Source organism: Carassius carassius, chromosome 32 (assembly GCF_963082965.1).
Source record: "Carassius carassius chromosome 32, fCarCar2.1, whole genome shotgun sequence".
Taxonomy (NCBI): domain Eukaryota; kingdom Metazoa; phylum Chordata; class Actinopteri; order Cypriniformes; family Cyprinidae; genus Carassius; species Carassius carassius.
In genome coordinates, this window is record NC_081786.1 from 28,131,400 (window position 1) to 28,157,668 (window position 26,269).

General features: G+C 37.3%; 1 protein-coding gene and 1 long non-coding RNA gene across 2 annotated transcripts in view; one reads left to right on the forward strand and one right to left on the reverse strand.

Moving 5' to 3' along the window:
• Positions 1–13,228, forward strand: part of LOC132113080 (uncharacterized) — a 216,963-nt gene extending 203,735 nt beyond the window's left edge. The window contains exon 2 of the long non-coding RNA XR_009425077.1: positions 12,869–13,228. This is a non-coding gene — a long non-coding RNA (uncharacterized LOC132113080). The remainder of the gene's footprint in view (positions 1–12,868) is intronic.
• Positions 1–24,300, reverse strand: part of LOC132113077 (peroxidasin-like) — a 68,858-nt gene extending 44,558 nt beyond the window's left edge. Inside the window, exons 1-3 of the mRNA XM_059520892.1 lie at positions 23,936–24,300; positions 757–828; positions 566–637 (exon numbers count right to left, since the gene is read on the reverse strand). Coding sequence (XP_059376875.1) covers positions 566–637; positions 757–828; positions 23,936–24,252 — 461 coding nt within the window. The 5' untranslated portion in view covers positions 24,253–24,300. The remainder of the gene's footprint in view (positions 1–565; positions 638–756; positions 829–23,935) is intronic.
• Between the last annotated feature and the right edge of the window lie 1,969 nt (positions 24,301–26,269).

The following is a 26,269-nucleotide window of genomic DNA, read 5'->3' on the forward strand; positions in this document are numbered from 1 at the left end:
GCAAAACCAGGTGTGAAACATTTCAAACAACCAACTGTATTTAAATATAAACACAGGCTGCTCTCACCACAACTAAAGTTACAGATTCCCAAATTGCTCTGTGATGAACAAAGACAGGAACAGAGCAACGTCTGCCTAGAGAGCAATTATTCCTGCTCCGCCTGCCTCTGATCTCCGCACTTTTGGGTCAGGGCCGTCAGACAGATAATTTTACAGTGCAGACAATTAAGTTTCCCACATGTGTGAGAGTCTCTTTCCATGACCTCAACTCTCTTCTGTGTCAAACAATGGCAGTAGTAATGACTGAACCATTCATACAAGTGGTGAGCATGGTGCAACATGTTGGCTCATGGTTCTGAAATCAAGTTAAAGCTTTTTTTTTTTTTATCATATCACCTACTATGTTGTACATTTTAACTTTAACTTTCAGGCATTGGTTGTACCATATCTACGCTTTAACATCTATATTACTTGACTTCTCCAATTAAGAACTTTCTGTATTTTTATTTTTTTCCACAATTTCTATATTTGAATAAGCAATCAAAAGAGGTAAAGAAAAGCTCACAGATATTTTAGGCTTTCCAAATCTTCAAAGGCTCCTCTTGGGATTCTTCTAATGTGGTTGTTATTTAAAAGCCTTTAAGAAAGAGGAAAGAAAAGCATTAAACAAATTCAATCAAAGGAACATGCTCCAAAAAGTCTAGTTTTATGAGGTGTGCTTTTCATGAAACCAGTTATGAAAACATTGAAGCTTACAGTGTATTGAGGTTTTTTAATCGTCTGAAGGATCCTGGCTGTAAATCCTTGATTTTGTTGAATCTCAGATCTCTGGAAACAAAAGATAAACATACTTGGATCAAACAAAGCATATGTTTCTCCTGTGGCCTTTGTCATTGTATTGAGTAATATATATATATATATATATATATATATATATATATATATATATATATATATATATATATATATATATATATATTAAATATAACTATCAATATACCTCAATATATAATATACATCAGAAACAGGTATTATTTTGACAATAGTGATTAGTCATCGTGGGTCTGAACACAAATTCCAATTTTAGTATTACCTTTGACATTATACATTGTAACTTTCTTTCAGACTTTCTTTCAATCACATTCTCATCCTAGCCTTGTTAATGTCACATTTGCTATATTTATGAATGTGAATGAGGAGATGTCCGACCTAAGGATTATGGAGTGCCACAAGGCTCTGTCTCATGTCCTTTAATGAACTGCTTATACATGCTTCCTTCAGGTGCAATCACAAGGAACAATGGCACTAGCTTTCACTGTTATGACATGCAGCTCTATATGTATTCCACACCAGATGTAATTTAATAAAAAAAAAAATTCAGAGTTATTTATTAAACCATTATTAGAACATTTTAAGATGTCCCTTTAATACAGCGTCAATATGTTCAATTGAGTCATGCTTTATAGTAACACAACATGGTGTTTGACAACAATCTCTTGATTAAAAGCCACTTCATCATTATCCCTTACACAGTACATTATCAGGTTGGCATATTAATGAATAAGTTCATGATTTATAACTTTAAGACGCAGTAAAGTCTGTACAATGTCCAGAGGAAATAAACAGTGAGAATATGTCTGTTTCTATGCTACAATATTTGTTTGACAGTTATATTATAAATAATTTAAATGTAATTTGTAAAGTACTTCTACTTGCATTTAAACCTCTGATTCAAAGTATTGAGCCCTCTGTATGCCAGAAACACCCGATAGGCAATAATGTTCAGATAAAAAATAAACGCAACCTTGGTGAGCATAAGTGACTAAGTTTAAAAACATTTTAAAAATTGTATTCCCAACTTCTGACCTGCAAACTAATATAATATCTAGTCTAGTTGCACAGTGAGATTCTATATAATGCGAGTATCCAGAGAATTATTGCACATAATATAACAGTTAATGCAAATGCATTGAGTGAGGTAGAAATTGTGCATTCAATATCCAACGCTCCACCAGAGGATGTATATCCTTTTCTTTCATGGCCTCTGAGATATGCAATATACTCTCTCAGCTTGAGTCTAGACTCTTCTGTCTAGCCAACCTCATAGCAGATTTATATATGTGCTCAGCTGTGCTGTATTGTTAGGCCTGGAATCCCGGCTATTATTCTTAGGACATAACAGTATATGAACCATAATCAGGGAATAAGTCTAACATTATCACAATTTTCTCTGACTCTACCTCACAAGCTTCTGTCCTGATCAGATCCAGCTCCACCAACAACTCCTAATTATCCTAATTATAACTCATCTCTTTTGAGGAACTGTAGCTGATGTTTGTCATTCCATAAGCCAGCAGATGAGGGATATTTCCCTGAAAACTCCTTGGATCACGGCAGTGATCTCAGGCTGGCCTCCAATCATACAATTGCCAACTATTATATGTTATTTAATAAGCTTTTATTTAACTTTATATACTTTGGCCTAGACAATTAAAAGGGGTGGTTGACTTTTTTTCTAGGCTTGATTGTGTTTTTGGGGTGAAGACATGAAAATGAGTCAGAAATGTTATGCCCCTTACCTCAGTATTGTAAACAATGGCGTTGTCAAAAACTACTTATCAATTTGAGCCTGAATGAGACGCAGAGGATATTAGGTGATTTTGCCTAGCTGTTCCTGGATCAACATCTTTTGTTGATCCTGGATCAACATCCCACATCCCAATCCCTCCCCCTAAACCTAACCCTATCCATAATTTATACCTAAATCAGAGGGAAATTAAAGCTGATTAACAAGGGTGTAGAAGCACCTAACCCCGATTGTAAGACTAAAAATGACATTTCGGAAAAGGTATCTCTCAATTCTGATTGGTTGATTGGAATAATGTTCATGTTGGAAACATGTTGTAATTTGGTTAAATCATGCTCACCAGATATTAGTGAAGAGGAACGCACTGAAGCTGTGCAAGCACAGCATGTTTCGAATGGTATGTTTCTTTTTTGTTGTTGTCTCATGCCTTTAGATTTGTAAATGCTACTGCTTATGTTAGCTTTTAATATATGTTTTTTCTGATTAAAGCTGTAATACAGCAGAATCCATGATTGCATGTAGCATTTTTGTAACAGTAAGAATTGTTTGCCAGCAAGTATTGCTCACTACCACAGCAACCATGTGTGCGTTTAATGCTTCTCGTAGCTATATGAGCAATATCTGACTGTCTATTCACATAAAGTGTATTATTAGAACACAGTTCATTAAAGGAGCTGATGAGGTAATGATCTGAATCAGGTGAGAGAGATGCAGAGCAGGGGGACACAAGGTTTAATTGTTTCACCTTAATTTTGCCAAATGCATCTAATGCAGCACGCAGTCACTGGGCTGACAGGATTTGCAAAACCCACTCAAAAAACAATTCAAAAAAAAAAAAAAAAGCTTTCTCAACCGAATTAAAGGGGGTTTCGTTTGTATAAAATGCTATCATCATTTGATAAAATGAAGAGAGTGTGCCATACATTTTAGATCATTTTACTGACCTCTGAACGCATTTCTTTAAATGGTTTACTGGTGCTCGTTGTTGTATTTTAAAACACAATTGCAATGTGTCCTTGAACCGCAACCTTATCGTGGTGGAGAGGTTTGAGTACCCGAATGATTCTAAGAACTATGTTGTCCGGGGCTATATGCCCCTGGTAGGGTCTCCCAAGGCGAACAGTTCCTAGGGGATGGCTCAGACTAATAGTGGTTCAATAGCCCTTTTATGAAAAATTCACAAACAAGGACCGTGATGTTGCCTGGCAATTCGCAGCCAGGGCCCCACCCTGGAGCCAGGCCCGGGGCGGGGTCTCGAATGCGAGCGCCTGGTGGCTGGGTTTCCTCTCATGGGGCCCGGCCAGGCTTAGCCCCAAAAGAGCAACGTGGTGCCGACCTCCCGTGGACCCACCTTCTGCAGGAGGAATCATAAGGGGCTGGTGCAATGTGGATCGGGCAGCGGTCGAAGGCAGGGGCCCCAACGAGCTGATCTCTGGACACGGAAACTGGCCTTAGGGATGTGGAATGTCACCTCACTGGTGGGGAGCCTGAGCTTGTGCGGGAGGATGAGAGGTGCCGACTGGAGATAGTCAGGTTCACCTCCATGCACAGCTTGGGTTCTGGAACCACCCCCCTTAAGAAAGGCTGGACCCTCTACTACTCTGGAGTTGCCTGCGTCAAGAGGCGGCAGGGTGGTGTAGGGTTGCTCATAGCTCCCCAGCTCAGTCGCCATGTGTTGGAGTTTACCCCGTTGAATGAAAGGGTCACTTCCCTGCGCCTTCGGGTTGGGAATAGGTCTCTCACTGTCATTTGTGCTTACGGGCCAAATGGCAGTGTAGAGTACCCAGCATTCCTGGGGTCTCTGGGAGGGGTGCTGGAAAGTGCTCAGATCGGGGACTCTGTCGTTCTACTGGGGGACTTAAACGCTCACGTGGGCAGCGACAGTGACACCTGGAGGGGCGTGATTGGGAGGAATGGCCCCCCGATCTAAACCCGAGTGGTGTTCTGTTTTTGGACTTCTGTGCAAGTCACAATTTGTCCATATTGAACACCATGTGCATAAGGGTGTCCATCAGTGCACGTAGCACCAGGACACCCTAGGCCGGTCATTTCGTCTGACCTCCGGCAGTATATCTTGGACACTCGGGGAAAGAGAAGGGCGGAGCTGTCAACTGATCATCACTTGGTGGTGAGTTGGATCCGATGGCAGGGGAGGAAGCTGGACAGACTCGGTGGACCCAAATGTACTGTGAGGGTCTGTTGAGAACGTTTGGCTGAGCCCCCTGTCAGAGAGATTTTCAATTCCCTCCTCTGGCAGAGCTTTGACCAGATTCCGATGGAGGCTGGAGACATTGAGTCCAAGTGGACCATGATTCTGGCAAACCGTAGTGCCTCAGGAAGGGGAAGCAGTGCCCTATAATAATAACAAGCTTTTCACAAGATTACTGCTAAAAATCTGCTTGTGATATATCATTTACTCATCCTCATGTCATTCCAAACCCCTTTACTTTCTTTTATGCTATGTAAAGAAGTTAAAACACTCTGGAGTCGATTAACACGTTTACGCATTATGAGGCATTTTCTCCTGATAACCCCGAAAAGAACTTAAATTACACTTTCAGTTTTGATCGTACAGATAAAAGCAATACATCAATCGAATCTGTAAAGGGTCTACTTTTTTGTATACAGACATAATAACAACAAAACTTTGTGCATTTATAAAATAAAGATAACAAACAAGGTGTGCTGTCTGCAGCCTTTGTCTGCGCTGATCTTCTTTTACAAACGCGTCATTAAAATGAACTGTAACTCAGTGAATACTCAATGAAGAGACATGAGAGAGATATCTATAGAAAGCCTGACATGTCTACTTTTAAACTAAACAATAGAGTGAGAGTGCTGCCGAAAACAAATATTCTGTGATAAAGTAATTCATATGAAAACAACGCGATGTCGGTTTTTCACGTCTCCCTTCATTATCTCCTAATGTGACCACGCCCCCGCGCTGAACACTTTATTCAGATTCTAATGTGGCCACGCCCCCGCGCTGAACGCTCTATTCAGATTCTAATGTGACCACGCCCCCATCGCTGAACGTGCTATTCAGATTCTAATGTGACCACGCCCCCAGCGCTGAACGCGTTATTCAGATTCTAATGTGACCATGCCCCGCGCTGAACGCTCTATTCAGATTCTAATGTGACCACGCTCCCAGCGCTGAACGCTCTATTCAGATTCTAATGTGACCACGCCCCCGTGCTGAACGCTCTATTCAGATTCTAATGTGACCACGCCCCCGCGCTGAACGCTCTATTCAGATTCTAATGTGACCACGCCCCCGTGCTGAACACTTTATTCAGATTCTAATGTGACCACGCCCCGCGCTGAATGTGCTATTCAGATTCTAATGTTTCACTGAAGCGCGCGGCTTGAATACGCCCACACAACAGAAGACAACACAGCGAGACTGTTCAAGTTTTTTTATTTTACTGTTTGCTTCACGATGAGAGGAATAACACATAATTCACCCCAAAAAGATGTCATGTGGTTGAGGATTTGAGAAATGGATTTCCTCAGAAAAAAAGAATGAAGCACTTTATTCAGCAGAGATCATAAAGTAAAAGAGTAAGTCTCTTTTTATTTACTTATATACTTGTACTAGTTTTCACATAACGTGTAAACATTTTACAAGTTAGACTTTTTCCAAAGACTTTTTCCAAACTATAATTCCTGACTAAATGTATAATCAAGTGAAACATTATGAAGTTTCAATAACAATATACAATACTATACCATTCAAAAGCTTGATGTAAATAATATAAATGTAACAAATAAACTGTAACAAATGTAACAAACATTGCCGTTCTTTCAAATAACCCCCCCCCCCCCAAAAAAAACCTTAAAAATATTCTCAGCTCTTTTCAACATTAATAATTATATTAATAATAATAATATATATATATTTTTTTTGTAGAAAATAAGATTGTTAAAAGGATTTCTGAAGGATTGTGTGACTGGAGTAATTATGTAAAAAAAATTAGTTTGAAAGTCAGCTTTGGTTGTTTCTAATCAGTCCCTCCAGAAACTCGCGATGTTGCGATCGCGCCAATTCACGCAAATTCAGCCAATCCACGCGATTTATTTGCGGCCTTGCAATTTCATCCAATCACCGCGACTTTACCGCAAATTCAACCAATCAGTTTGGTCCGTCACTGCACGCGGCATTATTTTCACACAGAAGGACTTCCTTATCAGAGAAAGCAGGCATGAGCGCGAATACATCACACTTACCTACAAATATCACTGCGAAAGACCGTGCAAAGCAATTCCCTAATGTTCTCCATGAAAGTGGAGGGAAACTATTTTGCACTGTGTGCAACATTGTCGTGGAACACAAAAGAAAATCCTCGCTTGACTGACACTTCTCTACAGCAAAACATGCCAGAAGGATGTCCGTGCAAGAGCCTACACGGCAAGTGACTATCACCGAAGCTGTTGCTCGCAAATCCATCGCAAGCAGCGAAAGGAACAAGGTAAACAACAAAACTTCATAACGTTTGTAAAACTAGGTCTGTGGTGGTTTGCTTTTGTCAGTTGTCAGGCAGGCCTTGCGTGGGCACAGGTGATACTGCTAGCGAGTTTGAGAGGGGCAGTTAAAACTATTTTTCATGCTTTCACACGGTAGTTTCATCAATCATTTATCCAGTGTTTCCCCTACATAGACTTTGCTGCGGCAACAAAATGCTAAAAGTCTAAATATTTTACGGGGACAACATGATTTTTTTCTTAATTCACCCTTTGCAGGGAGCTTGATTGACAGGCGATCTAACCAATCATAAACCGCCATCCGCCATTTTGTCCGACAAAGCAGTCAGGAGATATAGCAGATTACATTGGAGGATTTGAACTTGAAAAACGGAATGTACTGATGCCTTTCCACGGTTTAAAACAACATTCCTTATGTTCATTCATGTTTATTTGATGCTATAATAATAAATGAACTAGAAGGAAGAGATGATCGGTTCACGAGCAGCTTTAACTGATGCTCTACAGTGATCTGTCAGACACATTTAAGAGCCACAAAATGGTATTTATATGTTTATAAATATGAATGAATGAATTATAATTGGTATTTGGTGTTTAAATTTCTTTTAAAAAATGACCAAATTTGAAAGGTGAGACTTTAATATGTTTAATATTAAAAGTAACCGAAAAGTAACCTGCTCTGTCCTGTTCGTCAGTGTGTTGTCAGTCTTTTCTCTGCTCCGCAATGTATTTTTCACTGCGTGAGAACATGGTGTGGCATGAGAGCAGCGTAGCTTGTCGGACATAGCAACAATAACTAAGGGGGGCGGGTCTTTGCGAAGGAAAATTGACAAACTGATGTCAGTATTCCTGCTGCTGCTCCTGAATAAAGAATAAAACATGACAGTAAAAGCAAAATTAGTTACATAACATAAATATAAGAGTTGTACGGGTGAAGCATGAACTAACATTAATGTTACCAAGCAAGTGACCATGTGTGGACAAGTAATGCAAGAATAAAGGAGAAGATAATAGTGATAGTGAGTGAAGACACTATCATTAATTTTTTTTTTTTTTTTTTTTTTACAAATCTCACTGTTGAGTTGTGCTATTTTTACAATTGGCCTGTTGGGAACCTCATTCAGTCCTTTGAGCTTACCTGGTGTTCTAAGCAGGGTCATTTTGTACTGGTCAGTCTTTTAGAAAAAAAATGGTTTACATTGTGCATTGGGCTGTACTGGAGACAATTGTTTAATGTCATTAACAAATATGCATGTTCTGTTTACTCTTTGTCTCCTAAGATATGTGAAGACTGGGTTGCCACATGCACTGCCTTGAATATCCCACTCTCCAAAAGTGACCACCCAGCAATGAGGAAGTTTCAATTGAAAAGAAATGGACTTATATTTTTTGCCCATGAATTGTCAAGGTTGAAAAATAGCCTTTGCACTTTATTCTGATGAGCAAATAAAACATATTTTCCCAGAATTTTTGAATTCCTGTGCTTTGGGGGAGTAAGCTTGCAAAGAACACTTAAAAAATCATAACATGTTTGTGAAATCACAAGGTAATGCAATGCTGTTGAGAAAAATCTGTCTAAAAAAAAATCGCAACTTTTCCCGCAACTTTTTGAAAAAGCTGCCGCAAAATCTGGCATTTTAGGCCGCAACAAATCACAAAAAAATCCCGCGAAATCCTGGAGGGACTGTCTAATAAACTGTTTAACTGCACTCGCAAGTGGATATTAAATTATGTTGTGGGATAATTAAATATATTCTAAATAAACTACAAACATAAAAATTATATAGATTTATTTTGTTCTCACATTCTTTCTTGTAACTCCTTCCTCTCAGTGGCACAGATGACTGAAAGGCTCATTATGCAGCTCATTATGCAGGCCTTTGTCTTCTCAGGTGTAAATCACAATGATATTCATGATAGCTGACACCTACTCGCATAACTTTTACCAACAAAAAGTGTCTTAGAAAATTTAAATCAATATATTGTTTTCTGTGAGTAAGTAAACAAGATAATTTTCATATAATTTAGAAAGAAAAATTCTAGGCTACAAGCTTCAGTTCTCAAAAATCCCGGGAACCAATGTTCTGTATGTGTTTTATTGCCTTATTCAAGTGTTTTAACATTTTTAGTTTTTCACTAACCACGCATAACATTTTATTTCTCAAAAATACAATCATGTACATGCATGCATTTCACATATTATTATTATAGCCCAGTCTGTGCTGTTTACAGTGAGATTAGTCTTTACCCATTCAGATATTTATAAGCAACTGAAAAAAGCACAAATGTCAGGGCATGATAAAACTTCTCCAGGCCCCAAAAATACCTTTAGACTCCAGAGGGTTAATGCACATCTTCACAGCTCTTAAAGTTTTCAGTATCCACTTTCTGTTCTGTCAATGTCAACTCACATGTCATTATGAGTAAGTTCGAATCAAGTTAGAATTAATTCAGATTTACAGACTTGTGTAGCAATAAACACATATTCCCTAAAAAAGAGGACACCTGTGTCAGGCTAGAACAGCTACTTCAATGCTTTGCTCCATTCACATCTGCAGGTGTTAGAGGTCTTGCGAGGTCACAGTGGGCATAAATTCAAATGCTGGGAATTCCTCACTGACCAGATAACTGATAAAACCTTGGATACACATCAAACATCTTATTTACAGTCGCAATCTACTATCTGTGACTTGATTTTCCCAAGCTTTATAGATTGACATGAAAACTTCCATGGAAATTCTACAAGTAAAAACATCTGGATTACACATCAACAAATTAAAGTCCTTCAATGGTAATACAAATATCACTTCCAGAAAACTCATTTTTACCTCACATCTACACAAGTTTCGTCCAGGAGAGAACATGTGGCCAAAGCTTAGATTAGTTAGATTGGATCATCTGAAATCAAATAAACTAGAATGTATATCACAGTTTATTAATAAATACTGGGTTACAAACAGCTCAATCTAGGTAATTTTGGCAACCCAGCGCTTGGTCAAAAAGGGACAAACCCAGCACTGGGTTGTTTTGACAACCAGCTGCATTGGGTTTAATGTTAGACACAACACACTGCTGTTTTATTTGACTTAACTATTGTTTAAAAATTACTATACTGCTTAAAAATGATTAACCCAAAAGGATTGGAGATTAAAATACCATACACAATTACTACAGAAACAATCAAAAGGTGAAAATGTATGGATGAGTAGAATCACCCAGAAATGGACAAAAATATACATGTACATTAGAAAAAGTTCAGAAAAGAATGGCAACTCAGTGGTTAAATTAAATTGTTTGAGAGTTTAATACTGAAGAATATCTCACATTTAAAAACAAATTTGACCAGTGTAATTTTTCTTTTCTCCCACCAAACACACACACTACTAGAATTCCCTCTTGTTCAAGAACATCAATCAGATGGGGTTAAATGCCTCTTTCTCTGAAGAATGGCATTTGATTTGTATTTCTTTGTAGCATTTTATCTGGTTCTTCTGTGCAAACCTCATTAACCCTTTTAATTTTTAAAACTTATAATTAGTGATATATAGACAAATAACCCAACCAGTATAGTTTTATGATATAATAATTTATCCCAGACAACTAATCAATTGTGGGTCAATTCTGGTCAGATGTCTGGCCCATATACAAGCACAAGACTCTCCCTCCAATGTACACACCGTAAATTGTTCCTGGATCACAGACAGAACAGGAAACCTTCCGGATTCATTTTCACATAAGGAAAATAAAAAGCAGTAAATTACAGACAGATAAAAGTCTTGTTGTGTTCTCACTTTTGCCAAATGAACTGAGTGAGTGAGTGAAAGAGCCATCTTTCTCTGCCATTAGGACTCTAAGCCAAGACTGCTTACGTTTCCCTGGGAGTCCTGCAACTGACAGTATGATCCCAAAAAATTCTCTCCCTGTGCTTCTATCCGGCTATCTAGCGTCTGTTCTTCAGAAACGCTAGAAGACAAATGACCTTGCATGACAGCCCCTCGGTTGAGGGACGCCCCCCTCGCAGAGACGTGCTCAGACACAGGCTGCTCAGATTCCAGCAGGCCCCCATCCCGCCTCAGGAAACACCCTGAGAACAGACTGAGCTCATCTACTGATCTGCACAACACAATCGACACAGTCACGTCATTCCTTACTGAGATACGGCTCAGAGTGGTGCACCAGTCATCCAAACACCAGCTAGTTTGTTAGTGAACCTACTGAGATTCTGTTCGTTTAGCAGCTTTAAACGAAGACAAATAAGAAGCACCTTCATCAACACGTTTTAAGACAATTATAATGCAAGAACTTGGCCCCTGTTTTATGCTGAATTTGTTAGATTCCTTGAATTTGTAAGAACTAATGATAGTTTTTGTGTAAAAAAAAATTGGTCTATATATATATATATATAAATTTTTACACAAAAACTATCATAAATCTGTTGTTGAAAGCTTATGTTTTGTGTTCATAATATTGCTAATACACATCAGTGTCTGGCAGCGATGGATCTAAACCAGCCTATACACAGAAATCTCTTTATACTGACTAGCTGGACAACATGTGTGTTGGTTGAATTTATGCCTGTAAATGTGTCTGACTACTACAGCCATCATTTGCACTAGATCTGAAGATAATGTAACAGTTTAACACATCCTATTTCTTGTATTTTTCATAGACACAAGCCATCATGTTACCAAAGTTGCCTTGTGGCTTATCAGAGAGTGAACTAGAGAACACAGGGTTGTGCATCAGACAAAACAAAGCAGGCCTGCCATAAACTAACTAATATACTCCATGAGCTCATGCTGAATTACGCCTCAGACTTCCTATCAGCAGGGAACGTGTAAGATGCATACTTTACATTGTCTAATAAAACAATGTAAACTAAATACACACACACACACACAAATCAGTTTAGGAGGAAAGCACACAGCATTCACCAACAAGACTGGACAGCAATCGAGCCTTTAGTGATTATTACATAAAGAGTAATGTTTATTGACAGCTGGAGAACAAAAAGCCACAACAGACTCTTCATAGACTGTTACTGTATCTAAACGAGTTTGTGACTCATTGTCTCAAGGGTGTGAGATCTGCTATCTTGGCCACATGTTTGTGAGCTTAACTCATATAAAAGGGCTTGGACTGATTAACAGCAGCATTTGGCAGCAGTGATTTTCACAACCAAAAGCACGCAACACATGCGAGATGGGTTCAGAAGTGGGCTAAGATGGATGATACGGTTCATAATGCAACATAACCATAACAAAACCTACATTCAGCTCCGTTCTGCAGTTCTCAAAAGTGCACAAGCATCAACACTGATGCAAACTCATCAGGGGTGAAAATCTGACAGATGCAAGCAAAGATAATTAACATCTTGGATTATTAATATTGCTAATAATAATAATAATAATAATAATAATAAAATGCTAATAGTAATATTTTAAGTAATATTATTTATATATATATATTTTTTTTTTTTATTAATAAGAAATGCATTACTATAGTAGTAATATGATATGTAAACTAATAGAATATAAACTACAAACAATATAATAATAATATTTTTTATTTTATTTTATTATTATTTTTTACAAATTTAAATGAAAAAAATATTTTACAATACAAAATACAAAAACAAATTACAATACAAAATTTTAATCTATTTCCTTTCAAATTTGAAACCATATAGAGCTTTTATTTTTCTTGTTTTCTTTATTTATTTATAGATTGGCACATATAATGCCAAACTGTACATATGCCTGTGCAAACCCTTTGCATCTGTCAAACCCGGGGAAGTTTGACAGATGGGGAAGTCGTGGCCTGGTGGTTAGAGAATCGGACTCCCAATCGAAAGGTTGTGAGTTCGAGTCCCGGGCCGGCAGGAATTGTGGGTGGGGGGAGTGCATGTACAGTTCTCTCTCCACCTTCAATACCACGACTTAGGTGCCCTTGAGCAAGGCATTGAACCCCCAACTGCTCCCCGGGCGCCGCAGCATAAATGGCTGCCCACTGCTCCGGGTGTGTGCTCACAGTGTGTGTGTGTGTGTTCACTGCTCGGTGTGTGTGTGCACTTCGGATGGGTTAAATGCAGAGCACAAATTCTGAGTATGGGTCACCATACTTGGCCGAATGTCACTTCACTTTCACTTTCACTTTCCCTGCATGTATAAGCAATTCTTATAAATGGAGAAAAATTAGGAACACACTATTCTGAAAAGTGTTCACTTATTTCATAGTGGTACCGCCGAGGAGTGACTGTGCTGACACTATATGGCAGATCAGATATGTGACATGATAGCAGGAGAATGCACATCAACTGAAAACAGGATGTGGTCTTGGTCCTTGTAGGCTCACGTCCAGCCTAATGATATCACAGAGGAAATTCCCCACTTCAGATATGTGATAAACAGCGAGAGCGACACAATAACACAGATAACAGCTAGAGCAGAACCTACAAGAGACTGACACAATACTGGTGCTGCTGAACTCTGTAACCACTGGCATACCAAACATAACCTTATGTTTTAAAATGGAACCGTTTACTGAAACTCTAAAAAGAGTTTGCATATCTGATTTCTGTTAAGCATCACATTTAATACACCAGGGTTTTATGTCTCATATAATATGACAATGTGAGAATATGGAACTCGATCTCAATGAGGAAGAAAAAACACCTCAGTTCAGAGACACAAACGGAGCAAAAATATTTGGCGCAGATGCTGATATTTATGTGGCCAAAAAGTAAGAAAATGTAAGTTAATGAATCTTTATACCAGTATTACAGACTACTTACATTAAATTATATAAATATCAGTTGTGACTCTATGGGCCCTATCATACACCCGGTGTAATGCAGTGCCAGGTGTTTTTGCTAGTTTCAGCCCGACGCAGTTATCATTTCCACGTCCAGCGTCACGTTGTTTAAATACCAAATGCATTTGCACCCATTTGTGCACTCATGAGTCGCGTGACAGACGCAGTGATGAAGTTCATATGTGTTTGCAGGACACAAGCCACAGACGGTTAAGACAGCTGACTCCACTGTGATGTGATCCTGCGCGTGCACACACACACACACACACACACACACATACAACAAAAGTATTTGAAGAGTCAATAGCAAATATTTAAAATAATAACAAAACATATTTCCAGTAGCTGATTCAGAAGCAGATTCTCGTAGCAAAATCAGAATTTCCTCCTCTCATAGGTTCACGAAATGGTCATCCATAAAATGTGTTGCTATTCTCTTGTAACTTGTAAGTAATCTTAAAGATTCCTAAATGCATCTACTTTCAGAAGGCCAAATAAAGTGCTTTTGCCTAGAAACACAGCATCTCCCTGACATGACTGCTTCAACACTAACTGCAGTACACAAACATGCCAAATATTAAAATATGTAAAGATTAATATTGTGTAAGCTACATAAAAAAAATGCCTACACGTCATAATGGATAGTCATTGCATGTATCAGAACTAGGTTATCTATTTGCATGTGCACAAGCAGCCCCGTTTCCTTTCTGAAGACGCGTTCTGTCTTTGCACTTGCAAATTCCATCATGCAAGTAGTGAATCTGCCATGGCACAGGCACAACTGGCTCTTAAAGGAAGTGGGAGTTGAGACTCTGATAGTTTTTTTGCACATTACGCCCATAACACACCCATTACTCATTAAGAGAATAGGGACAACCTTTTTGGACTATGCGCCGAGCGTGCGGACCATTTTTCCCGTCATTAAACTAGAAAAAGTGGATTCGCACACACCCTAAGTGCACCTGCGCCTTGCAATTTAGACCATGTGCTTAAATCATTCAAATAGGGCCCAAGATCTCTAATAATATGTCTCCGTTAAATTATATTTAAATGCTTAGTTTGATGATCAAACCAATGCAATGCAATACAATGATGACTGAGAGATGAACAAATGAATGTTCCTCAAATGCCTGATGACCATATTTGAGACTGACTGATTTTTCTACAAAATGATGTCTGTATAATCAAGTAAAGCCGAGCTGCTTCTGTCCCATATGTGTTCATCTGGAAATATTGCTAAGAATATCAAATTTATTCTTACAAAAAGACACGTGAAGCACAAGCTGAAGGTTGCCATTTGTACAATTATAAAAAAGAGCTTATACTTGCTAAAACAGTCCATCAATCATATGAAAGAAGGCATGAAGTAGATTGTTTAACATAGGGATGTCCAGATCCGATCACGTGATCGGAAATCGGGCCCGATCGCGTGGTTTCAGACTCGATCGGAATCGGACGTTACCTCCCGATCAGGACTCGGATATATATATATTCTCATTAATTTTTAACACATCTTTTGTTATGTGGTGGCACAGAGTTAGACCCTTTTGACTCCACACAGAAACAGCGACGCGTGCGGCATGACATCACTTTGTTTTCAAGAGATGGTGTGAATAAATATAGATTCAAACTCAAAGAGACATGATAGTTTGCGCATGACCTGATATTTCATTCGGACCCAGGATACAGCGAGATGAACATCACAGAGCGCTAAACTCTCATGCAGTGTGTGTTTCATTCATACTCGAAGCCGGAGCGCGCTCTCGCGCTGATATCAGGATATTTCTTAATACGGACAAAAGCGTCCAGCTATGCTGTGGTGCTCACAGGAAAACAGAAACTTATGCAAACACGAAGACATTAATATACGATCACGACAATAAATTGTTCTTCAAGTCATCTCCAGCAGGTGATAAATAAAGTATGAACAATGCAGTGCTGATTGACATAGTATTTATTACAGTATAGAAACTATTCTGCATTATTATGTGATAAACAGTGTTTGTAGTATATAAACAAATCCTTATTATTTGTTATTGTCCAGCATTTATAGATTTCCAAGCCAATTAAAAGCTAGAAATTAGAGAAAAAATAAAGTTGCCTATACTACCAGTCAGAAGTTTTTGAACAGTAAGCTTGTTAAGGTTTTTTTTTTTTTTTTTTTTTTTTTTTTAAGAAGTCCCTTCTATTCACCAAGCCTGCATTTATTTGATCCAAAGTACAGCAAAACAGTAAGATTTTGAAATATTTTTACTAGCCTATTTAAAATAGCTGTTTTATATTTGAATATATTTCAAAATGTAATTTATTGAAGATCCTGGATCTGTTTTTTCGCTCTTCTTTATGTATTATAAAAGTATCGGATAGGGACTCGGTATCAGCAGATACTCAAAATCAAATGACTCGGACTCGGACTCGAGGACAAAAAATCCTGATCGGGACATCCCTAGTTTAACAGAAGGTTAAACTTTATATAGTTAAAAGATGCTCTTCCAAAGTCACTTTTTAACATTCAGCATGGATTTAACCTGATATATGGTCATAAAGGCCACACAAACAGCTGGCCAGACAAAGTGAACATGTGTTTGTCATGTAGAAAACATTCAGCGCAATAAAACAAGTAATTTACGGTCAAACAAAAGCTTCAGATGGACTGCCAGGAAATGAACTAGGGAACCGCTGATTGACTGGCCAAATAAGAACGAGGCTTCATTTATGTTTTTGCACAGCTCATTATTAAACTTTGACATTCAGCTTATAGAGGTCCTAATTCTACATCAGGACTCACTTTTAGCTTTTTAACATTGAAATAGTGTAGCAAACTCTCCCCACAGCACCAGCACAGGAAGAGAGGGCCAGTCCAGGAGTGCTCTTTTAATAACTATCTGGGCCCATATCTTCTCTGTGCAAATGAGCAAAGCTTTAGGGATTTTACTGGCTTTGCATTCCACAATGGCACTGAGAATGAATGGCTGACAAAACCTGACTGCAGCAAATTCCACACAATGGCGCTTCACTCTTCCTTACTAACTCACTCTGACTCAACGGATCCTCTCTGAGAAAACCCACCAATGGAAGAGGAAAAGACAAATCGTTCAAATTCAAACTGTTTATCTTCTTATGTACATTTGAAACATTTACAATATTTCCATGTTACAAACAGATAAACTGTGGGCAGATTACTGTAGCTACAAATTAAGATGTAAGACATAGTCGAGTCAGTATGTACCTGTTTGCCAAGCAATGAAAAATAACTTAAAAATATAGTTTATATTTAGGAAATTATACTGCCATCAAAAAGTGTATTTTGGATTCTGGTAGAGCTGAAACAACGAATCGATTTAATCGATTAAAATCGATTATTAAAATAGTTGTCAACTAATTTAGTCATCGATTCTTTGCTAAATAACTTATTTGCCGTAAGCTGCTCATTTCGGGCATATTTCAAATCTGCGGTGACCAAAGTGTGGCAGTAATGAGCCACCGGAGGTTTTACTCAGCCAGTACAACAGGAGAAGTAGCGAATGATGAAGGAACAGCTGATCATAGCTGTATATGGATTTCCATTTTGAAATAAATTTAGTAGCAGAGCTGCTGCAAGCGATTTTTAGAGCTGCAAATCTATTTATCCTTTGCTGAACTTTCCGCGTCTTCAAGGAGAGAGCACGTCATGGTTGCTTAGCAAAGGCAGACGCCTCAGGGGCGCAACTGCACGAGCGCTTTGGAAAGAAGGAGAAAGCGGTGCACCTAGCGTTTTCCACGCGTTTTTAGCCGCGATATGTGAACGGCCCCTAATACTTTTATTTGTGCAGATTCTCCAGTACAATGTTGTTTGCAAATGTTTAGTCGTAAAAGCTGATAACATTGCTTTTTAACAGTTAACATTTAAAGCTTTACAAACCTGTTCTGTGATCAGTTTGTCGTTTACCAGTTCATAATTCAGTCTTGCAGCTTAATTATGACTGAATGAGAGAGGTAAATGTTTAAAGATATTTGAAATGCACTTTTTTTCTAAGTATTCACTGCTCTTTTTCACACAGCAGGTTTTTTGTGTGTGTCCGATTTTTTTTTTCTGGACAACCTTCTGATGGATTTTACTTTAAATTGTGAGTTCCATTCAGGTTTCATGCCATTGGCACTTTATTCGAAGGATTGTATAGAATTTCACAGCAAAAGCTATAAAGCTGTTTCCCAGTAAATAATAAAATACAATGCACTGCAATTTTATTCTGTTTTATCCTTATTCTTCGTGAAAATATGTTCTGAAAGATTCCTTAAGCTTTGTTTGGGATGTTAAAATACTTTAGGAGCTCTAAGGACTGCCATGGTGAAAACATTATTTGAAATCTCCTTGTGAAATTTGCTAGAGTATGGGTCAGTGTTTTGATTGCAGAAGAGTTCAACAAAAGGATTACTAACACATAATAAAACAACTCCAGGTATATTTTGATGAGGATATGACAGTGCAAAATGGTTAAAATCTCTTAAAAATCCATGCTGAAGGATAAAGACCATTTATTAATAATTTACTTGTGGGGGGGGGAATGGAAAAAACTAAAATATAAGTACATAAACCGATTAATCGATTAATCGTAAAAATAATCGACAGATTAATCGATTATCAAAATAATCGTTAGTTGCAGCCCTAGATTCTGGTGACACTTCTTAGAAATGTCCTCAACAGTTAGCTCTTTTGCTTTGACATATGTGACCCAGGACCACAAAACCAGTCTTAAGTGTAAATTTTTCGATCTGAAAGCTGAATAAATAAGCTTTCCATTGATGTATGGTTTGCTAGGATAAGACAATTTTTGGCCGAGATGCAACTATTTGAAAATCTGGAATCTGAGGGTGCAAAAAAAGAAAAATCTAAATATTGAGAAAATCACCCTTAAAAGTTGTCCAAATGAATTCTTAGCAATGCATATTAATAATCAAAAATATATTTACGGTAGGAAATTTACCAAATATCTTCATGGAACATGATCTTTACTTAATATCCCAAAGATTTTTGACATAAAAAAAAAAAATCGATCAATTTGACCCATGCAATGTCTTTTTGGCCATTGCTAAAAATATACCTCAGTGACTTAAAGTTGGTTTTGTGCTCCAGGGTCACATATTTTAAACATATTTTAACAGTTCAGCTTATCTTTGGTTAATGTTCAATTGATTCCTGGAGGAGATTATAATGACAATGTACACTAGCAAATTCTTTCAATACAATTGAGCAATTTCAAAAGCGCAATCCTGTTACATTCTTGAAATGTTTAACGCAGGGTATCTTTAACAATTTTTAAGACCTGCACAAATAAAATTAATACCACACAGATTTTTGTGCAATAATAGTAAAATCTCTATATAGTCAATGTGTTAATGTTCTTAGTTTTTTCTTTCTATGAAGAGGCGACCACAAGCCTCAGTAGTTCATGTTTAATTAAGTGCCAAATACAGTGCATTGTGCAACCAAAATACCAAAATCCAGAAAAAAAAAAAAGTGTTATACGATACATTATATGATATTTTAATCAGGCCTATACAATCAAGCCAGAAATACATTGGGACTCTCATTGGGAAGTTGTGGCCTACTGGTTAGAGAGTTGGGCTCACAATCCGAAGGTTGTGAGTTCGAGTCTCGGTCTGGCAGGAATGGGTCATCATAAATTGGCTGTATGTTACATCACTTTTACTTTCATTTTGAAATGACCTTCCTTTACGACTTCCAGCTGTTCATTCAAACAGATGGGGGAGAAAAAATAAGCACACTTACCAAAACACACACACACATACACACACAATAAAGTAAACACTGTCATAATTCATCAAAAGATAATGAAAAATCGTTTGGCACAAATGCATGATGTTGATTGAAAACTGCTTTGAAACCTTAAATCTGTAAAACACAACAGCGGTGCATTTTTGCTTTGAGTGTGCACGGATCCCATTTAATTAATTCATATAGCTCATGGCTCAAGTAGCACAGATCTACAAAATTCAATTTGGGACATTCCTGACAGTCATTCCATCAACACACCCGTGTATATGTCCCATGGTGCCTCCTAGGGCTGTCCAAATGGGGTTTTTTTTTTTATTAAATTCTGAATAATATTCGAATTTAAAAGGCATAATTTCAGTTAAGGGGAAACTAAAATTAGAACAACAAAACAATATTAAAGATAGTATGACTAAAATTAAAATGTTAAAAAGACTGATGGAGAGACTTAAAAATTGAGAAACATGGATAATTCCTGCAGGGTAACTGCATTCTGGTCCTCAATTTCATTATGAATCATAAATTTAGTCTCAAATTATTAGCTGTTTTTCAGTGAACCTCTTTTTTAGCGTCTCCTTTCAGGGATCTGGAAAGTTCAGTCCATTGTTCATCATCTAAATATCATCTAAAACAGCAGTGCCACATATGGTAAAGAGGTGAAGCTTGACAGGATCCTTCTGAGATAGCAGGTGGAAAAGAAAAATGATCCAGTGATGGAAAGGGTCACCCATGTTCCTTAGATACAGTGTTGAGTCGTGCCAGACTGGAGCAGGATGTTGTTAAGCTCATTTAGACACTGGAAAAATGAATCCTGAACATTCTTTCATAGTGAACTTATGTGAAACAACAACATGCCTTTGAGGCAACAAATTACTGGCAACGGACACTATAACAGGATAAAGTCTGCCTTTTTATTCTAATATGGTCAGAAACATGGCCCGAATGATTACATTCATTTGGACCGTATCTTAATGCCAATACTTCCACCCTCTTTGTCTGTATTACATAATATATGGTAAGGGGGAGAGGCTCTTTACCGGAAAGCCAAAGATTGACAGCAACAGCCATGCAGATGTGCCAGCAACTGTTTTAACTATCAAGCTGTGAAATGACTGAATTACTTCATTGCTGTTTTGTAAATCAACAGCAGGAAACCAAGACAGAGACTAAACAGTCCCACTGAGTCGATCAGACTGCTCATTAGGATCTGTAGTTAGTGATTGCTCTGTAGGCTCATTAAGACATTCATGCACATATGTTTACAAAAGTTCAACTCCTGCACAGTCAGTCTGGGAGCAGAACAGCAGTACGTTGAGCGAAATGCATTTTAAAGGGATAGTTTGGGTGAGTTATCCCTTTAAACAGTAAAACGTACAACAAGCTTAAACACTGAGAGAATCACTCAATCCCTCAAAACAGATTTTACTATATAACACAGAATGGCACAAAATATGATGTTATTATGTTCAGTTTCCGGATAAGCGTCTTGCAGACAGATGTGGAGTTCAGCTAATGGAGAGCACCGGTTAAGTTTAAGTCACTCCTTTGCAATCAGCCACAAATCTGAATGCAGGCCTCTGTCTGTTTGCAGTTGCACAGATGCATTGTGGGTCTGGAAATGAATGCATGCAACTGTCACTCGGGACTATTAAAACCAGCCGAGGAATGCATTGCAAATTCAGAGCGATCGGTCTTACTATCTCTAAAACACCAGCTCTGAATTTCCAAAAGGTGTGATATTTAGCATCAGTATGCATCTGGTCATGAGTTCAAACTGTTCCTGTTGAGCTTTAACACAGTGACCCACAAAAAAGACTTCATTAAAGCAGCAGCTGAAAAAAGCCATTCATTCATTAGTCAGGAGAGTAACACAATGCTGATACTGTCGCAATTACATCAAAGCCTCAGAGGCTACACTGAGTGAGCACAATCACAGCCCAAAGAAAACGCTGTTAGTTCTCCCCCTGTTTTAATAATCAAAAAGCATATAATAGGCTACATCGATTTAGTAATTTAACAATTTCTTATATTAAGAGACTTTTTCTGAATTTCTGTGTTGACTTATTTAATCTCATAATCAAATGAGGGTATAAATGCTAATGAATTAATTAATCGTCTAAATATGTAATCAAATGAACTTTTTCTCATTCCTAATAATTTTTGAGAAAGTGCAGCACATTACTGTAATAAGAAGGCCCTATGTGGCAACAGCCCTAATCCACCAACATGCATTTGATTACATCCTTGTAGGGATGGGACGATAACCGGTTTTATTGATAACCGTGATAAAATGTGCTGAAGGTTAGTAATATCGTTTAAAAATGAATTATCATTAAAACCGTGTTTGATTATCGCGGTTTTAATAACTCACTATTAAATCATGTCCAGCCAGCAACAGTCTGACGCAAGCGCAGCGCACAATGTTTTTTTGTTTTTTTTCGAGAAGGAATGGCGAAAGTCAGTGACTTTTCTATGCTTTTCTATGCTTCTACACTTTTCATTGTAAGGAAGGAAATGCCACAGAATTTAATCTTTCTTTAAATTAAGTGCATAGAGTTGCTTGTTTTATTAGTTGTTTGTTGATTATTAAATATAAAACTTGCTGAAATGTTTTCAGTGTGAGCATCAACTATTTTTGAACACTTTCATCTCGTTTCAACAAAACCGTGATAATATTGATAATCGTGATAATTTTAGTCACTATAATCGTGATATTAAATTTTCATACCGTCCCATCCCTACATCCTTGCTATAAAACTTGTATAACTCTCAACAATAACACAAATCAATTTGTTTGTGATGAATGGGCACATAACAAAATCAAAACACACACACACACGGCATGATCATGACTCGTTTTAACCGATACTCAGTCTCCACACATAATGAAAAACACACAAGCACAGGTTTGAACCTTTCTTTGCAAACACTGATAGTGCTGCAGTCTGTGAGCTGAACACAGTATGATCCACTAGTCTGGACGGCCCTGGTTATGACTCAAAACCTAGTGTGCTGCCTATCTAGACAGCATTTTAGCACATAATGGGAACATTCAGCATTTCTGTAATCTTTTATCTTTGTCCACTTTGTCTACTGACATTTTTCCAGTATCTGGCCAAAGTGTTCAAGTGGGCATGAAGACCACAAGCGTGTTTGATTACCAGATGGGACACACTCAAAAACAAAACAAAAAAGCAATTAAAAATAAAAAAATAGAGCTTTATTTACAATTTTTGATTCTCAATACCAACTTTAAACAGTACTCAAATTTAACTTCTGAAATGTCTATTAAGTAGTCCCTATGACAACACAGTGTAGTAATTATCATGCTTCTATAAATTTATAAAATACATTACAATAATAAAACACAGATATTCATATCTGCACTATGGAAGCAATTCTAAATGTATAAACTCAGAATTAAAAAAGATAAACTTAGATTTGTGAGATACAAATTCACAATTTTACAAGTTTTTTTTTTTTTAAATCACATTACTTTTTATTATTATTATTATTCTGGGGCAGAAACAAAAACAGAATTGCATGATATAAACTCATAATTGTGAGACAAAAAGCCATAATTCTATAATTGCAACTTTTTATCTTACAATTCCGACTTTATTACTGAAAATTCCATAAAAATAAATAAATAAATAAAATAATTATAGAATTTATAGGATAAACTCAACATCGAATTCAGTTCAGTATTTAGTTAGTGTGCGTTAACTGCGCTAAGCTTTGGCATTTTTCAGACCTGAGACAGTCTTGCACACTTACTTTTTCTCGCGTGCACGCGCTCTCAAGTGGCCAAGTCCGCGAGTGTGTGATTTGGAACAGGCCCCATGTTATACGCTCCAGTAGTTATTAGGGTATCATAAGTACGTGCAGCATTTTTGGCCAACAAAGCTGCTTGCAGCATTTGAATCTGGGTGCTCAAGCGGACTCGAATCGCACTTATGACGCTGCCTAGGTAGTAAAAAAAAGGGTTAAAGTTGTGAGACACTACCGCTGTGTCCACGAAACAAAGACTCGTCCAGATGAAGAACGTAAATCACAGCAGAGAGCGAAACACTGCCACTCAAACTTATACCTGTACTTAGTGTGCAACTCTAACACAATGCAAAAACCATCAACAATAATTATACTGACAACGTTCTCCGGGCTGGAGAAGTAGTACATCTGTAACATTGGATGGAAAAAACGAAGTAGGTAAGCGCGCATAAGACATCAACGACCGTTTCTGTTTCTCTCGCAGAAAAAAAGGCTAGTGTACTCACAGGATTGTTGTCTGGGGAAGAACAGCTGGTACTGATTCCAGGTTTAGATGCATACATCTGACAGTGGTACGGAAACACAAACAGCGGCTCGGACATGACAAGACACAGTATGGGCCACTGCTGAGGAGCAACACGCCGAGTACACTTAAAAAACAGGGTAAGTTTCGGACAGTCCGCAACGCCATGACCAGCCAGTGCGCCGTAAGAGCCGTGTGCACTGTGCAGGAATCCAGCAGTCCAGTGGGAAGTAGGGCAGTGTTACAGCTGAGCCCGTGTACTAGACGGCATGAAAGACCAATCAGAGCCTCCACAATCATGTTCACGATAAAAGCCCATCCTACTAAAATTTCGCATACTACACACTTCAGAGTACGTGCGTTACCGACAGCAACGTAGTACGTAGGCCGAGTATGCGAACTGGGATTCTCTCTAAAGTGCTGAACCATCAAGAACAGACAACTGCGCTGCCTACAGTACATATATTTATTTTCCATAGTAAAAGTACATTTCTGGCAAGTAGATTTTTAATCTCAGTTTTATTATTCATTTAAAATTAGACAAATCTGCTAATATTTTAATCTCCAGTCTGTTATTTACCAGTTCATACAGTATTTTAATGCTTCTCAGAAGACACCAAGCAGTTTTTAATCCCAGTCGCGCAGATGGGGAACGATGTTACACACGGCGTTACAGTGTGTTCCGCTTGTTAAACTATGCTGTTATATGATATTAGCGATTTAATTTACATTACTTAATTTTGTGTGTTTTAATGAGAAACCTCAAGAAACAGAATAAAGACGACGTTTAATGTTCAAAAATGATTATTTCAAGAAATGTAAAGCATTTATCTGGCTCGTTTATGTGGGCCGTCCCAAGTGGGTTCATTGTCAAACTCCAAAATCAGATAATTTTTCATTCTTAAAAACGGCATTATTTTATTTGAAAAAAAAAAAAAAAAAAAAAATATATATATATATATATATATATATATATATATATATAATAATAATAATAATAATAATATATATATATATATATATATGTAAATAATAATATGATATATATGTATGAATTGTGTGTGTTTTTTTTCCCCCATTAGATCACATTTTAATATGTCCAATGGTCATGTTACAGTGTACCCCACCACGGGTTGTTGACAAGTTTTTTTTTTTTTTTTGAGGGTAAATAAAGAAAACCATATACATTGTAGTTATGAAATAAAGCGACATATTTGTTCTAGACAAGTGTGAAATTACTGTAGACAAAAATTATACTCTGAACCACATGTGGATTAACACAAAATGAGAAAGTCAATGAAAAAGTGTTTGTACTCTACCCTAGTGCTGAAAACAAATAATTTCATGATAAAAAAAAATTATATATAAAATTATATATATATATACCTAAATTCTACCTATTCTTTTTTTTTTATTTTTTTTATTAACATTCTAATCCCTGTCCAGGTGAACGTTAATGTCACCAAGGACTAGAACTTGAGGGACATTCCTAAAAGAAAGAGGACAAGCAGCATATCTACAGTAGTTGTAAACTGGTTGAGTTATTTACTTAATTTATTAATAATCTTACACACACACACACACACACACACACACACACACACACACAGACAGACAGATAGATAGATAGATCAGAGAAATAGATTGCTCTGGTTTTTCTTTTTTAATTAAAGAAAAGTTTTTGTTTATTATTTTGTCATGTTTTATTGTGTTTTATTGTATTTTATTTATTTTAGTAATTTTTTAACCTGATAAAAATGAGCCAACTGCAGTTTGATTGAAATTAACTGGAATGCACATTGAAAAAGCATGATGTTTGAAAATTGTTGAAAATGGAGGTATCGCTTTTTGCAAATGAACTCTTCATATACACTGTAATTGCAGTATGAGGTAATAACAGCAGTGCAATGCTCAGGTAAGGACCACTGATCTTGATCTATAATAGAGAACAAGAGATCAGCACTAAGGACTAATTCTTTAATGGTTTCTCTAATAATTTCAGTTTCTAGCATGTTAACTTTATTGTCAGCATCAAACTTTGATCATAAACACTTCATCGGTTCTATTTAAGACTAGCACAGAGAAAAATGTCCTTAATTATTTCTGCTCACTTACTTATTAAGTTATCCTTACTTATTTCCTTGCAGTGCTCCACGTGAGGCAGCATTGACTGTTTCTGTGATTTTTCATGTCAGCCTTTTGCTTTAAATAAAGGCTTAAAGTTTAGATCCAAACGCAAGAGGGAAGCAGAGCACCACTTGCTGCAATCATCGCTAAAAATAAAAATCCTCTGAACTGCAAAACTCATTTCGTTTGA